Here is a 15,713-nt window from a genome sequence, read left to right on the forward strand (position 1 = left end):
TAGAACTCTCTAAGTAGAGTCAAGTATTACTGGACTCCGCAATCTCCAGTCGACTAAGGTTCCGTAAAGATGCTGGTAACGCTTCGCACAGACAATCTCCGGCCTGGGCTAGCAGGCACATATTCTCTCTCGGGAGGCCTGGAAGTGGCTTCAGTCTAAGGTTTTTCAATGTCGCCTCCAAATGCGCACATCTCGTTGCAATTAGTGAGATTGAAGGAAGGTAGCCGGTGTCGAATGTGAAATAAGGAGACCCTTCAAAAGTCGCAAGGATCTCCGGATCTACTATCCCTGCTTCTGTGGACATCGCTTTGAATACAGCCAAGTGACTGTCGTAGTCGTATTCTTTGTCACCAAACGCCGTGTTCAGCCATATTCTGCAACACTCATATCGTGACACAATGACGTATCGTAACGCCGTTGTTAGAGTCTCTTGCCCGGGAACAGGCTCGCTCGGTGGTGATGCGGGCCGGGCTTCAAATGCATCAAATAGTATCTTCCACTGATCTAGTGATGACGCAAGACTGGCTTGCTCATCGAGTAGGTTAGGCGGCACAATATGGTGTTCTTCCGGGTATATTCTATAAGGGTCGCCATGCCGCACCAACCGCATGGTGCGGCTGAAGATGTCGTCAACCATTCTTTGGGCGTCATAAAATGTTGAAAAGCTGCTGGGAATCGGATGCTCGAGACCTTCCAGATTGGGAAAGTCTCTAGGATCGGTCGTGTGCAGGAAAGCGTAGATGCTCAATCGTCGAAACAGAGGCAGTAAGTGTTCCTTAGTCCAGGCATAGTCCCTGATTGTGCTTTTCAGAAGCTGGAATCCGTGTTTCAAGTGCTTTACCGTCTCTTCACGGTTGACTTGTAGGAATTCAATAGTGATAAACAGCAGACACACCAGCAGTATGACAGGACTTCGCTCAGGGGAGGTCATAGTCCTGAGGTCATGGATAGCTGTGTTATAATGTTGCAAGGCGTAAAGATCGTCCTTCAAGAGGATCTCTTCATCCATGTCCTCCTGGAATTGTAGACGTTCACAGAGGGTACTGATGGCAATGACAGAATGGCGCGCGGCAGGCTCGAAGCTGGTGAACTGCATTACCAGTTTAGGCCAAAAATGAGGGTCCACGGCACCCGACATGTAAGGACCGGCTACCTCGCAGAAAAACTGCAAGGCTCTGCCCTCCCCGACCCCGTCTGCTCCCGGAAAGACATGGTGCGGTCGGTAGCGGCGGAGTTGGGATTTGTTTGTTGGCGAGGGCGCCGGACTGTAGCCATCACACTGGCGGCCAGTGGCTGCGCAGCGATTGCAGGTTGGCTTGGTCTCGTCACACTTCACTTTGCGTATCCTGCTTGGTCATGAAGAGTTAGATACGAGGTACCATCTAAGGCAAGTTCTCAATTCTCACTGTGTACCGATCGATGAAATGGACACTCTCAGGCACACTCACTTGCATGTTATGCAGCCAGTTCTAGTCTTCCGACTACCCTTTCGAGCCATCGTGTTTCTGCTTCAGGCCGTCTGCGTACCTAAGGCCACGACCCCACTTGGCCAGCCTCTCCGTCGAAGCGATAACGGGGCAAGCCACCTGCGGTTCTCATGACCCCGGAGCGGGTGTGGGAAGCTTAACCTAGCCGTGGAATGTCGACAAACACATCGGCGACGGCAGGCGTGTGTGCGGAGAAGAAGGAATTCTGGCGTCTGGAGATAATAATTCGGATGTTCCTTCATGGTGCGTCTGCGGGGCGACAGGGGTCCAATGCGAGCCAACCAATATTAGCATAGCTCAGGCCAGCCAACAATGAAGAGCGATGCCCAGAGTCTTTGATTGGCCAGATCGATAGACCATGAGACGGGGCTCTCGATAAAGGGATGTCTCGACTTTCGAAGTGAAGGGGAGCAAAAAAGCATACGTCAAATTGTTTGAATTTTCATGATAATTGGGATGTTGAGATGTTGGGCTGGTCTTCCACAGTGGGCGTCTCGCTGAACTCTTATGGAGAATCAAAACGTAAGCTTATGACACAAGAAACTGCCCGAAGGATTTGTCGGGGTGGCTGTGACTGTCATCATGGCATTTGACTCTCTTGAATTAGGCAGCCACTGTTCAGCTGTCTGCTAAGCCCTTTAGAGCCTGCGCTTATGTCTATGCCGCATCAGCTCAACGGAAAGTCATAGACTTGATAAGTTAGTCGGATCAAGCTTTCATGACAGCGAACACCATTAGCCTACATACGCTGTTGTACTTGATAGTCCGGGGAGAGATAAGATAAGCTAGAACAGTCTAATCCAGCCACGCTATAAAGTCAAAGTTCCTCTGACAAGCTCTTCCTGAGTACTTAAGTATTTGGTGAAGTAGTCTCTCTCAGTCAATCATAACAGACTCAAGTACAAGTCAGCACAGCATTGCCTACTTACTGTAACAACCATGCAATGTTGACTTCTCCACAGCTTCTCTCATGACATGAATAATGCGTTCACGTTGTATTCGAACGTCTAAATTTACATGCTCCATCTGTATCGTTGCAGAGAATCTCCCTTCCTATCTACCTTACTCTCAAAAGCGACCATAAAATATCCTCGTGGGGACTCAATTATCCAATCGTTTCACGCTGCCTCACGTCTACTGGTAATATTTCCCCTACTAATATCACTCTTGTATCAGATTTTGACTGATGGCATTCACTATCACATGGAATACAACATAGAACAGACGATTGAATACTTATAATACACAACTTGTTCTGGGAGAATTCGGTTTCTCATTTTGTTTTACTTGAGAAAATGACAGGTACATGTACTCAGGTATAGGTAGTCAGGCAAAGACGTAGCTTCTCAGTACTCACATGCCACGTTTCACAGTTATTGGTAAAGGTTCTTAATGCTTGATGGATCTTGTTGCATCTCACGAACTTCCCAAAGTGTTACATTTCGGATCTTGATCCGGTCTGCTACCAACCCCTTTTCTTCTTGTAACACTTTGTTGAGTTCTTGTCACAACAGGTAGGATGTCTTGTAATACATCTTCGATCGAACAATCCGAATGTGACTCGTAGCCCAAGTTTCCACAAGTACTGAGATTCACAAGTTCCAATAGTCGTCCCGATTCAAAGAGCCTGGCAAGTCAAAGTCATCCCATTATCCTGAGCTTTCTGCAGAAGTTCGTCATAGGCAGAGTCCATCTCGGACTGCGTCAGCCAGCCGCTCTGTCGCATTGCATTCAGCGCATTCTTGAGGTATTGCCAGCAGTCGTATCCGTTTGAGGGGAGGAGATCCGTGTCATTGATAAGCTCGTCGACTTCGTCGAAGGTGTCGACGTACCCGTTGATGGGAATATTGGCGACAAGTTTCGGAATCAGAGAATCGACGTAGCTGCCTGACTCACGGCGATCGCGGTCGAGCTTGAAAGTTCGGGTTTGGCCCTTTTGGGTCGCGTGATAGCGATAGGATACGTCATATTCGTCGCGGTCGATCACGATAGCTACGTGATAAGATTGTTTGTGATAGCATACCAGCCTTGCTTGCAGCTTTTCGGCCTCTCGCTTGTGTAAGGATACGTCTTTCGCTATGTCTCCATTGTGGGCGGGAGTGGCATAGACGCTGGTGACATTAAGAACGATAGATAGTAAGGTAAAAAAGAAGTAACCGAGCAACATGATTGAAAGATACCAGTTGCCTAGGCAGGAGTCTAAAGATTCAGGTTGGTGATGCAAAAGTCAAAGGCAAGTGGTTGAGGCACATTGAGAGGCGCTTAGTCTGATAAAATAACTTCCATGAGATATAACGAGATACAACGAAGACTTATATCCTGTCATGTCTAATAAATCACTGAAGAAAACCGCCAGTCTCACTCCATGTGACACCGCTCCATAGGACATTTCTCAAAATTGACAGATATGAAAAGGCAGAACTAAGTTCGAGATAAGACCCGTCGTCATTTAGGTAAAGCGGCAAGACCGAGGCTCAATGACGATCACCCTTCCGTCAGGGGCATGGAGTCAACTTGGATACTTTCTGAATGTCAGAATGGTGCTTGATGATAGAAATCGGTCACCATGATTGAACGATCCTATTTTGAGTCCTTCTTTGCAGATGAGAAGTAAAGGATGACACTGGAACATGATAAAACACAGTGGTATGCTACCTACTTGCTGAATGCATGCGAGGAATTTTCACTACGTTTGGAAGACCTTTGACATCACAGGGGTACTAGTCATGTCTTATGGAAAGAATCTAGCCAGGCCACCGCTGATAGCCATGCCAATCCATCAGTGCTGGGTTGGAGATATTCCCGGATTCACCGGATATAGTGTACTATAATCAAGCTTTCACCGCGACAAGTGTCATTTCATTCGACGGAGTGGTTCGTTTTACACTCCAGCCGAGCTAAAGATGATTTTCATTAGCACACAAGTCAACTCCGCCAATTGTTGATTTCTGATGTAACCAATGTTGGATCCCCGTGGCAGTTGTACTGCACCGGAAGAGACCGAAATCTACCAGCGTATATTTATAGTGTTTTTACTTGGCGTCAGTGTCCGCCAGCCATTGACCCTAGCAGGTGTTCCATTGCCCCTTGTCATGGTGAACTGAGGTGCCGTTCCGGCGAGTTATTCTCATTTTTGGACAAGTGCTGCGTTGGTTTCGATTTGCCTACCAAATTCGGGTGCGCAAATTACTACTTAGTATTTTTTTTCGCCAGGTGTTTCGATTGTCTAATACGTTCCAGGTGATCTCGGCATGACATGTATGGATGTCTGGCTTAACTGAAGCCCATCACGGCAGGTTCCAGCTGCTCCTCTGACTACGAGCTATCTACACCGCATTAAGCAACGATTTCACGTCGATTTTTACTTCATGTAGCAGTTCTGACTCAACCATCCTCGTCCGGCAAGAGATTCAATTCTCTCCGTTCTGGCAAAAATCGATGGGGTTGAGTTGACCAGGATTTCGAATTCGCGTATCTTGAATGATGCGAGCGATTCCCCTTCGGTTTCGGTGTCGGGTTTCGGCAGCTAATATGGAGCGGCCCCGCCATTGCTTTCCAGCCTAAATGACTCGTGAAGAATACAAATACCACTGCAAATAATTACACGGTCATCGAGAAACAAAATCATTTGTTCACCCTCTAAAGTGATGCGTGAAGCATGCTCAAGGGCTCATTCCCAATTAGGAGGCGGCTCTTGCGAGGCGCCGAGGGTATCGACGACATGGCGACAAGCACGACCGAAAAGCGAGCCGCCACAGACCAATTCAATCTCAGCTTGTTATCGCCCATGGACTACTGAGATAGAGACTGGAGTTAGCATTCGACAGAGCTATTATTGATGCTCGCTGCTTTCCCGTATCAGCCACCATCGTATTACTTTTAGCGGGAGGCTGCTGCCTAATGTTGGCATGGCGACCAACAAAAGTTCCCTAGACTACCTCACTTTCTTTAGTTCTTTTGAACAGTCTTGTGCTCTCGCGATCTGGCCACTTGGCGGAGTTTGCGTTCTCAAAATCTCCTCAGGCATAAGCGCACAAGTATCACTGAAACGCTCGCCAAGCACACGGATGCTTGCTTTCATTTTCCCTGCATCAACTCTCACCCCGAACCGGAGTCGTAATGTATCCTAAGCCTGGTAGTGTTCTCGAAAACGGCGGGATTGCAAGTCTTGCGATCCTTCTCTTTGCCACGACGGTGGACTGCATCACTCCGCTATCATCTGGCCTCGCTAGCACTGGAAAATGCAAGCCGGTGACTTGGGAAGATTCCACAACCCCCGGCCGGCCCGCGGCCACGATCTCACGACCACGCGCATGCACAACTCACACAACCATTCATGGGATCAGAGGTGCCGATACAAAGCCTGGAGAGATCAACTGTCGCTATACTAGCGACACCAATGAGAACGTGGGTCCGGAGACCTGCCAAGAGCTCGCAACTCGTTACGGGATTACACTAGACAAGTTCTTCCTCCTCAACCCTTCTCTGGACCGAGACTGCGGGAACATACTTCCTTGCGCCTCATACTGCACTCGTGGATGTACGTGACCCCAATGCACGAGTTTTGACTGCTATCAAACTTATCTTTCTACCTGCTTTAGTTGTTGAACCAAAAAGGGCGTGGGATGGCATCTGTGGTCCGTCGCGCCCGGGCGTGACCTGTGTCGGGACTAATGGGCAATGCTGCAACTCTGAGACTTGGCGATGTGGCCAGAGAGAGTAAGTGATAAAGTCCCGATCTTTCCCTGATATTGATGGCTGTCTATCACCGGAACTCGCAGATGCTGACCCTGTCCACCGTGCTTCAGCATAGACTGTGCTCCTGGCACTTGCTGGGAGGGTATTTGCTGGGGCCACAAGGTGTACACCACCGATGGGACCTGCGGATATGCAAACGGGAATCGCAAGTGTGCTGGCAAGCAAGGAACTTGTTGCAGTATCTATGGCCGCTGTGGCAGATATGAAGACTTTTGCGGCGCTGGAATCTGCCAATCGGGAGACTGTGAAAGTTTACAGCCACATATGCATGTATTCTTCATGAACGAGCAGATGTGCCGCATTTGAGTATTGCATCTACACAGCCAGAGATAGAAATGGCCAGAATGTCTTTTTGTAGTCCCCCTCTGGTATGCTCAGAGGGGCCATCTCGGATTTTGACGAAGGTGGGACCGTGTGAGGATGAGAAGTGAGGGGCATTTTGCGATACCCCGCCTACGTGGGCAGCCTCAACTCGATCGCACAGCTCTCCTAGCAAAAGCAGATAATCTTCATGCCATCAGGAAAATAAGCTTATTTCAACTAGCGATACATCTAGGAACATTAGAGGTCGTTCTTAACATGACAGAAGCCAATGATTGCTCGCAAACCGGTGGGAAGAGGCAAGACGGAAATCACTTCCCGTGCCCCTCGATGGCTAAACATATTTCCGGGGGCGGTTTACTCACGATTAGAAATCCACGCCGACGTCATAGAAGAAAGCGACAGTTAGCTACGTAGGTCACACGTAAATCACGCCAGTGATAACATCACTTTTCGCCATTTATAAGGCGAGCCCAAAGTTCAATTCAGCTTCTTCATCTTCACGATACACGATACAAAGCGTTACAATGACTGCCAAGATCTTCATCACAGGAGCCACGGGCTACATCGGCGGCGACGCCCTTTACCAGCTTTACCAGAAGCACTCGGAGTTCGAATACGCGCTTCTCATCCGAACACAGGAAAAGGCAGACAAGGTGCTCGAGAAGTACCCGAAAGCCAGGGTTGTCATTGGGGGACTCGATGATTCGGAAACCCTGGAGCGCGAGGCAGCATGGGCTGATGTCGTACTTCGTAGGTTGTCTAAATCTCAAACACGACTCACTGACATACATCTCACCTCGCTCAGATACCGCCGACTCTTCAGACCACGCAGGTGCAGCCAAGGCTATTGCAAAGGGACTCGCATCAGGCCACTCGCCATCCCGGCCAGGGTTCTGGCTGCACACAGGCGGAACCGGTATCCTGACCTACTTCGACTCGGAAGTGAAGAAGACGTTTGGCGAGCACGACGACAAGGTCTTCAACGATTACGATGGCGTTGACGAGCTCGTCAATTTGCCAGCTGCCGCATTCCACCGCAATGTGGACGAGATCGTCCTCGAGACCGGCAACAAGCACCCCGATTCCGTCAAGACTGCCATTGTTTGCCCTCCCACAATTTATGGCCAAGGGCGTGGCCCCGTGTCGGGAAGAGGCCGTCAGGTGTACGAACTGGCTACTTTTGTGCTGAAGGAGGGCTACAGTCCTCGTATTGGAAAGGGACTTGCTCGATGGAACAACGTTCACGTTCATGACCTCAGCGTGGTGTTTGAGTTGCTAGTTGAGGCCGCGCTCGACCAATCCCGAAAGGACGATAAGGAGATTTGGGGTGCCAAGGGATACTTCCTCACGGAGAATGGCGAGCATGTTTGGGGTGACTTGTCGACGCTGGTTGGGAAAACAGCACATGAGCAGGGCTTCATTAAGCAAGAGCCCGAGGTACGGGAGTTGTCTTATGACGAGGCCGTCAAGTCATCTGCTGGCTTCGAGGCAGCTAGTTGGGGTTTGAACTCTCGGGCTTCTGCCTTGCGTGCGAAGAAGGTTCTCGGATGGAAGCCTCAGGAGAAGAGTCTGGAAGATGAAGTGCCGATCATTGTCAAGTCTGAGGCAGCTAGATTGAAGCTCTAGAATCTCAACCTCGAATTGTTAATGAAGTCTAAACGTCAGTTGATCATCCGAAGTTTGGCACCAACGTCCTATCAATCGAAAGCTACATGCTAGTACATGTAGACAGTAGTAATCACGCACCTCATATGCCGTTGCAAGTAGTGGAGGTTTGAGATAACACTCGATGGCGTGCTCAAAGTTGGCCGATGGCGGAGATGGTCGGCAATTATCATGCACATGAACCGGCGTAGGATGCGATCTCGACATTGCTCCTCACTTGCGCGTCATCTCCAACTTACATAACCAACTCGCTTGTTGCCAAATGCCAATGAGGAAACAAAACGTATATCAAGACACCTCAACTCTCATTCTCATCACGTAACCTCAACATGAGAACAAGACGTTTCTGCTTCACTACATATCATCACCCAATTTGAAGCCTGCAGTTACACCATGTCTGCAACCTCAGTCCGCGAAGGCGGTCCAGAACTCAAAGGCCCCCTCGACTTTCAAGACAGCCCCCTCCGCAAAGCCTCCCGCCAACCTCTTCTACTAGGCCTCTTCCTCAACCTCCAAGACATCAACTTCTCCACCCACCCAACAACAAACACCTGGACCTTCGACTACAACGTCGCCCTCGTCCGCCGCGCCGAACAGCTCGGCTTCGAACTCGCCTTCAGCCGCACCCAATGGCTCCCCAAAGGCGGCTACGACGGTGAGGCTTCGCTCGACGCCTTCGTCGCCCTGGGTGCCATGGCGGCCGTGACGGAATCTATTCTGCTCATCTCCACCATGCATGTCCTCTACGGGCCGCTTCATCCCTTACATATTGCCAAGTACGGCGCTACGCTGGATCACATCGCCAAGGGCCGTTGGGGCATCAATGTAGTTACGGGTCATCGGGCCGTGGAGCACGAGATGTTTGGCCGGCAGCGCATTGAGCATGATCAGCGGTACCGGATGGCTGGCGAGCTGTTTGACGTGGTGAATAGTCTCTGGAATGAGACGGAGAACATCTCGTACGAGGGCAAAGTCTCGCCGTGGCGCGTCGAGAATGCGTGGATCACGCCGAAGCCACAGTTTGGCCGCCCGATCCTCGTCAACGCGACGGGTTCGCCCGCAGGCATCGAATTCGCCGCCCGGTACTCTGACCTAATCTTCATCACCTCGCCGGGGATGGCGCACATTGACAGCGCGCTCGAGACCCTGCCGGCCCATATTGCCAACATCAGGGCTGCTGTAGAAGCCCAGGGCCGCAGCGGAGTCAAGATCATCATCAACCCGATCATTGTATCGAAAGACACGCCTGAGGAGGCATGGGCGTACGCGGAGAGCATCGCCGAGGGAGCCAAGATCCAGGCGGGCACCAAGAAGTTTGGAACGGCGAACGGGGCGTATGATAGTGATGCTCATGCTTGGCGGGGTAGGAAGGATGCCAAGGATAATAAGGGGTTGAATCTGGGAGGGAATATTGAGATTATTGGGTCGCCGGAGCAAGTCGTTGAGCAGCTGGATGCGCTACACAAGGTTGGCATTGATGGTGTCCAGATCAACTTTTATGATTTTGCACCAGATCTGGAGTACTTTGGCGAGAAGATTTTACCTCTATTGAAGGATGCTGGTCTGCGAATAGATTGATACTGAGCGGGTTTTAAATGCATGTAGATCCAAAATGTTCTTCATCATTAATTTATCCCCTTGGGTCCCGCCACGTGAATGCAAAACTCCAAAATCGCCATGAAAGAATCGAAAATCATACCACCCAAATGCTGTACAGTATGTTTTACAAAGTCTACACAGACCTCCTTCGACCCATCAAGAGCTAGTCGACTTCCGACATTTTGGCGGCGGACTCAGCGGCGTCGGGCATTCCAAGTCCACGTCCTCCTCATTAACGCCAAAATAGTACACATCATCATCCGAATCCCGTTCCGTTAACGCTATGCTCATATGCCTCCTCACACTCAGATCCCTACGCAGCGCCACGCCGAGACTGCTATCACTCCGCAAACTACTTCTCACGCTCGCCCGTCGAGGGATCCCACGCTCACGTTCCACACCCCCTTCGACGCGCTCACTCTCAACAACGATGATGCCGTGCTCGCTCTCCCGCCGGACCCCATGAACCTCCACCACCGGCATCGCGGCAGCGGCCGCCGCCATCATGGGCCCCGCGTGCAGAGGCATGGGCACGGGCTCAATGTCGTCGAGACCGTTGATGCTTGAGTGGTCGCTCTGCTTCCGCGTGCGTAGCCAGAAAAAGGTCGGACCGGGTTTCCTCATGCCCGTTTCCGAGGCGCAGCTGATGGACGACGATATCCTCTCGTTGTTGACCCCGTTCATACCTGGGAGAACGCGTTGCGGGCCCTCGCCGAAAGTCATGTCCTCTCTGAACATGCCTCCGCCAAAGATGGTAGCGTCGTCGTAGTCGTCGGTGAGGCCTTGTTGTCTTCGTTCAACGAGCGGTCGGAGGGTGGGGATACAGCAGCAGATGACTGCGCAAGAGAGTTCTACGACGGACCAGAGGATGATGGATATCCCATCGTACGTCATGTCGACCATGTCAAAAGACCCTGGGAGATATGCGATCCGCATGACGGATACTGCGCATGTTCTGGGCGGAAACAAATCCGCATTAGTACCAAAGTTTCTCATGAAGGAAGAAAGGGTTTTAACTCACAGTAGCCCCAGGGTAAAGCTGATGACGAGAGCCAGCTTCTCCCCTCGCCGAAGTCTTAGCCTTCCGAGCAACGGCAACGGCAGAACGAAGATGAAGATGTTCGTAAGCAGGTGTATTGACGCATTGGCAAGCCACCATCCCAACACACTGACGGGCGAATCCGTCATCTCGCGCTTGAGGACCAAACTGTATGTGATGCCCGCCGATACCATCAAGGATACTCCAAACAGAACGAGAAACGCGATGCCCGCATTGCACAGCATCTCGACCATGAGAAGAGGGAAGCTTCGGCGGTATTGGAGGAGGAAGGCGATCTTGATGGTGATGAAGGCGATGCTGTAGATCATCATTATGAACATTGCGAGCTGTTTTTAGGCATGTACAATTAGCATCCGAGGCAGAGATGGAATTCCCATGTTTGGAAAAGCTAACCTTTTGAGCTTTCTCAATTGTTTGTGTCTGCGTCATCCAGACATGCTTTCCAAGTCCGAATTTGGTACCTGTGTCCCTCTCACCCACGTCAGCCCATACAGTGTCCTTCCATGATTGTCCTCTCCATCTGAACACCTACTCCTTCGCGGTTAAATCCAATAAGTTCAATATCACAAACTTACCCAAACATAGCATGATCCCATGGAAAGCCACCGTAGCAAACGAAAGCGTCACCATCGTATCGTCGGCACCCCACTTCTTAATAACCCGCGCCCTCACGTAGATCCGCAGCCCGACAAAAACAGTCGTGACGACGAGCACCGCGATGATGACGCCGAGCATCATGTTAGCGAGGCTCTCGTGAGAGAGCGCCTGCATCTGCGTCGAGCCGAAGCCTCCCTCGGTGGTCTCATTGGAAGACACGTCCATGTCTTCCTTTTCTAGCCCAGGCCAGATCAACATTGAGTAATCTCGATGCCCTGGTTGTTTTCAATCTTTATTCCGAGACGCGCATCGGGGATCTGGGTTCCGTCCTTTTGGGCGACGGGAGTCCCAGTCGTGTTTCGGTTCGTTTCTCTCCAAGCGAGTGCGAGGTTGGCTTCGCAGCCCCTCCAAGCTGCTTGGAAGCTAGGGGACCTGAAGCCCTCAACTGAATTACCCTTTTCAGACACGACTGTGAATGATGACAGCATGCAGTCGAACAAAAGCAAGAGAGTTCAAGACAAGAACAAGGAATTGAGAAAAACGAAGAGAAGAGCAGAACCAGAAAAGACAGGTAGGGCCGTCCACAGTGAAAAAGGGAAGGCCTTTACCACATATACGCGCAAAAGAACGCCACGGGCTTAAACTTCGGCGCTTACACGAGCCTCAATCCATTCCCGGCATGCGTTCGGAAAGAGAAGGTCTCAGACGCCGCGTCCCCGGCTGCACGATGGCCGCTCCGGATCCGGCGAACCAATCCACGCTTAGAGTACGCCCACTCGTGGCTGGATCTTCTTCCCACCTGGGTTCGATAAAACTAAGCACTCAGTCACGCCAGTCCATCTTTGCTCCTGTATCAAATTCATCTTCATCGTAGAAGAACTTTCGCCTCTCCTGAAACATGTAACCATTCCCATGGCCGCATTCGAACCACCGAATTCGGAATGGGAGCCGGTAACTTGTTAGCATTTCGTCAAAACGTCCTGAGCTTCTTTCAGTACTTGAAGATGTTCTGTTTCTCAGCGGTATGTCTCACCCGCTACAAGGCGCCGTGTAGAAATATCGGCCGATAACAGAGTCCATGCACGAACCAGCTCCGAATTCAGCGTGCGACGAACATGAACCTCTCCAGTGCTACCAATCGTTGCAACTGTCCTCAAGATAACAATTGAGTCGTAGGGAATGAGTCGTTCAGTCCATTTCTTCGGTGGATCCTGTCGCACACCAAAGTACGCACACAAGGCACATACGTAGTGAGGCGCGACGGTGTCTTCAGCCAAGTGGAGAAAGCGACCCTTGGGGGCGATCGATGGGAACCCGGAAATCTGGTCCGAAGACTCGGAATCGACCAGATCGACCTGTCACGCCTTGTCAGATGAAAGCCCTACCATGGCAGGCATGGCTGCTTGAGCAGGTGGACAGATATGATGTAAAAATCTCGGTTACACCGGCGGGTCCGTCCCAAGACACTGATTCTCGTGGCGTTTACGTGGCGTTCCCCTCCATTGGCGTCAAAATCCACCTTCCGGTCCCAAACTAAAGAACGCGGAGCCGGGCGCTACATTGACGGGCGGCCGGCTCGGCTTGCCGTAGGCAAGTATGATATCCATACCGAGAAAACCGCCGAGAGGCTGCAAGACCGGGGTATGAACATGGCCGATGCTCTGAGCCTGGGTCGACTACCATTCGCCGGGCCCCCTGGCGGAAGCAAAGTCGCAAGATCGAGTATTGCGCAAAAGTCTAGAATGGCCCATGAGTCGACATCGTGGTTCTCGCAGGTGAGGAAATGGCCCCTTGTTTCGATCCAAGGTAACCTATAAGTAAGAGTCGTGCGCATATGCTATACGTTTGATTTGGTTTCCGCTTGGTCTGACGTTCTGCCTCAGACCCTAGTCAATCGAGGTCCGAGGAAACCCACTCGCACACCCACTTTACGGAGGGCGGCCCGCGCCGTTATTCGATAGGACCCAGACTTTCGAGATCGAGGATGGGATCTTGTCGTCAAGGTGGAGGAGCAATGCCTATTCGGAGTATGAGAGTCAGCAGCGAGATCAAGACACGAATGCATATTGCTCAATATAGTTCACTCGGCACTCTGAAGAAAGTCCTTCTTTTTGAAATGTTTTGCATTCAATTTTGGTATGTTGTTTCTGTTGTCGTCTCAATGCCATGAGAGGAAATGCCGCGCTCAAAACCACACCTGTCCTTTTATGTCATCCAGGAATCAGGTAATTACAGTGAAAAGAAAGATCCGAAACCGTTCCTATGCCGCAAAAAGCCACCTGTCGGGGCCATGTATGAAAGAATCTTTTGTTTTTCCGTACCGTAAATGCTCCTTGACGCAAATCGCTGAAACCCCTCTCGCCCAAACCCTTTCTGATGCAAATAGAGGGGAGGAAGAGAGATGAAGAAAAGACTCGAAGCAAAGCGAACGCACAGGCGGTCTGTTTAGACATTGTGATCGCCGTTAATAGTAGTAGTGCCTTCGCTGCTAGGCTTCTTCTCTGTTGCGGTGTTGCCGGCCCTTGACGCCACCTTTTCGAGAATGACCTTCTTACGGAACTCAAAGACGGTGTTGTGCTTGGACTTGATCGCCTCACGGACGCGGTTCTCGGAACGGCCCATCCAGATGTGGTAGGGAGCCATGCTAGCGGGGAACAGGGGCAGGTTCTGGGAAGACTCCATGAAGCGGTAGGGGTCGCGCTTCTCGAATGAGGCGATAATGTCCAGTTCAGAGGCAACCTGTTCGCAGTAGACCTCAAGAGGCAAATCGTTGACGTCCTCGCCGAAGGGGTTCTCAATCTCGCGACCGATAAAGAGGATACCGAGAATGATGTAGGAAGCAGCGACGGTGGCGGGAATGGTGATCCAGCCGAGCTTGTCAATCAGCTGGAAGGGAAGCAGCATAACGTAGACCCAGGTGATCTGGCTGATGGCGATGGCATACGCAATGGGGAGAGGCGTGGTCAAGACACGCTCGGTTCCGGTCATGATGTCGTTCAGGAGGGCAACGTTGTTGTAGGCGAGAGTCTGCTGCATAGGGACCTTGAGCTGGCCATCCTCGACCATCTTGTCAACGAGGCAAGAGATATGGGAGAGAATCTCGAGGGGCAGGTTGCCGAGAGGACGGGAGGCCTTCTTGATGGTCTTACGAGGGTTGCTGGCGGCGAAAGAAACACCGAGGTACTCGCCAGTCTCCTTGAAGAAGTTCTTCTTCTTCAGGGTCATCTTTTCGGGCTCGGCAGACGTGGCTTCTTGCGCAAAGGTCGTCATGTGGGAGACGAGATGCTCGAGGTCCTCGTACTGGGTGTAGGGTTCGAAGCGAAGTTTGTGCTTCAGGGAGACGGAAAAGGCGAGGAGCAGGTTCATGCAGCCAACCTTGCGGAGCAGCGATTGTCTAGGATCGATACCCTCATTGTCACCACCATGGATCCAGAAGACGCGGCCAAGACTCTGGGTCGCAAGAATGAGCTGGGCCCAGTAACGACGACCCTCGGCGTAGCGCTCATAGGCGGTAGAACTGCGGAAAGAAAGACCCAAACCGACGACGAAACCCAGGACGGTAAGCAAGACGGAGTCGACACCCATAGTCGTACGGTACTTGTCGATGACGGTGATAGCGGCAGCCCACAGAGACATCCAGATCAGGGGAACAATCATCTTGGGCAAAATGCTGCCGTGCATTTGCATGAACAGAGGCCATTTGGAGTGCTTGAGAATGTCGCGAGGACCGGTGAAGTAGTCGTCAATGTCAATGCTGGTGTTCTTTCTGCTAAACGGGTTCGGGGTCATGGGGCCCGTAGGGGACATGGTATCGCGCAGCTCTTCTGAGTTGAAGTCGGTCATGCGCGGCTTGATGGTGAAATCCTGGTGGTGCTGGTTGTCGCTCGCAGGGTTGTGGTTGTTACCGCCCGTAGGCGCGTGGCCGCCTTCTTCAGCCATGATGTGAGGCGTGACTCCGGAGTCGTTCGTTGGTATATTGATTGTTGGAACTTCGTAGGCCGAGGTGTTGAGGTGTGGCATATCCGGGAGAGGAAGGGAAGAAGGGGAGCGGGAAGGGAAGAAGGAGCTTATTGATATGCTCCTAACTTGTCAATTATAGACAGACCCTGTCCGTCAATCGGCAGCGATGGCGGCGGGAGTGAGGGATGGTCGGTCGAAAAGAGTAAGGACCGTACTACGTAAGGACGGTAAGGCAGCTTTTGGCGCGGGAGTGTTTGGTGTAT

General features: G+C 51.4%; 7 protein-coding genes across 7 annotated transcripts; 3 read left to right on the forward strand and 4 right to left on the reverse strand.

The window, feature by feature from the left end:
• Positions 1-19: 19 nt before the first annotated feature.
• On the reverse strand, positions 20-1,096 carry CPAR01_02073 (C6 zinc finger protein; the record flags this gene model as incomplete). Its single annotated transcript, XM_060486361.1, has 1 exon — positions 20-1,096. The coding sequence occupies one exon, from the start codon at positions 1,094-1,096 to the stop codon at positions 20-22; it is 1,077 nt and encodes a 358-aa protein (XP_060353689.1).
• Positions 1,097-3,105: 2,009 nt separating this feature from the next.
• CPAR01_02074 (uncharacterized protein) lies at positions 3,106-3,654 on the reverse strand (the record flags this gene model as incomplete). The annotated part of the gene is made up of 1 exon (XM_060486362.1): positions 3,106-3,654. One exon carries the CDS (start codon positions 3,652-3,654, stop codon positions 3,106-3,108), a length of 549 nt encoding a protein of 182 aa, XP_060353690.1.
• Positions 3,655-5,606: 1,952 nt separating this feature from the next.
• On the forward strand, positions 5,607-6,551 carry CPAR01_02075 (uncharacterized protein; the record flags this gene model as incomplete). Its single annotated transcript, XM_060486363.1, has 3 exons — positions 5,607-6,027; positions 6,089-6,206; positions 6,296-6,551. 3 exons carry the CDS (start codon positions 5,607-5,609, stop codon positions 6,549-6,551), a joined length of 795 nt encoding a protein of 264 aa, XP_060353691.1.
• A 542-nt stretch (positions 6,552-7,093) lies between these two features.
• On the forward strand, positions 7,094-8,195 carry CPAR01_02076 (uncharacterized protein; the record flags this gene model as incomplete). The annotated part of the gene is made up of 2 exons (XM_060486364.1): positions 7,094-7,319; positions 7,375-8,195. The coding sequence occupies 2 exons, from the start codon at positions 7,094-7,096 to the stop codon at positions 8,193-8,195; spliced, it is 1,047 nt and encodes a 348-aa protein (XP_060353692.1).
• Positions 8,196-8,627: 432 nt separating this feature from the next.
• CPAR01_02077 (methanesulfonate monooxygenase) lies at positions 8,628-9,812 on the forward strand (the record flags this gene model as incomplete). The annotated part of the gene is made up of 1 exon (XM_060486365.1): positions 8,628-9,812. One exon carries the CDS (start codon positions 8,628-8,630, stop codon positions 9,810-9,812), a length of 1,185 nt encoding a protein of 394 aa, XP_060353693.1.
• A 177-nt stretch (positions 9,813-9,989) lies between these two features.
• CPAR01_02078 (uncharacterized protein) lies at positions 9,990-11,748 on the reverse strand (the record flags this gene model as incomplete). The annotated part of the gene is made up of 4 exons (XM_060486366.1): positions 9,990-10,788; positions 10,855-11,219; positions 11,287-11,354; positions 11,469-11,748. The coding sequence occupies 4 exons, from the start codon at positions 11,746-11,748 to the stop codon at positions 9,990-9,992; spliced, it is 1,512 nt and encodes a 503-aa protein (XP_060353694.1).
• Positions 11,749-13,935: 2,187 nt separating this feature from the next.
• On the reverse strand, positions 13,936-15,429 carry CPAR01_02079 (uncharacterized protein; the record flags this gene model as incomplete). Its single annotated transcript, XM_060486367.1, has 1 exon — positions 13,936-15,429. The coding sequence occupies one exon, from the start codon at positions 15,427-15,429 to the stop codon at positions 13,936-13,938; it is 1,494 nt and encodes a 497-aa protein (XP_060353695.1).
• Between the last annotated feature and the right edge of the window lie 284 nt (positions 15,430-15,713).

Source organism: Colletotrichum paranaense, assembly GCF_030867605.1.
Source record: "Colletotrichum paranaense strain IMI 384185 chromosome Unknown Scaffold_2.1, whole genome shotgun sequence".
In the NCBI taxonomy this organism is placed as follows: Eukaryota; Fungi; Ascomycota; class Sordariomycetes; order Glomerellales; family Glomerellaceae; genus Colletotrichum; species Colletotrichum paranaense.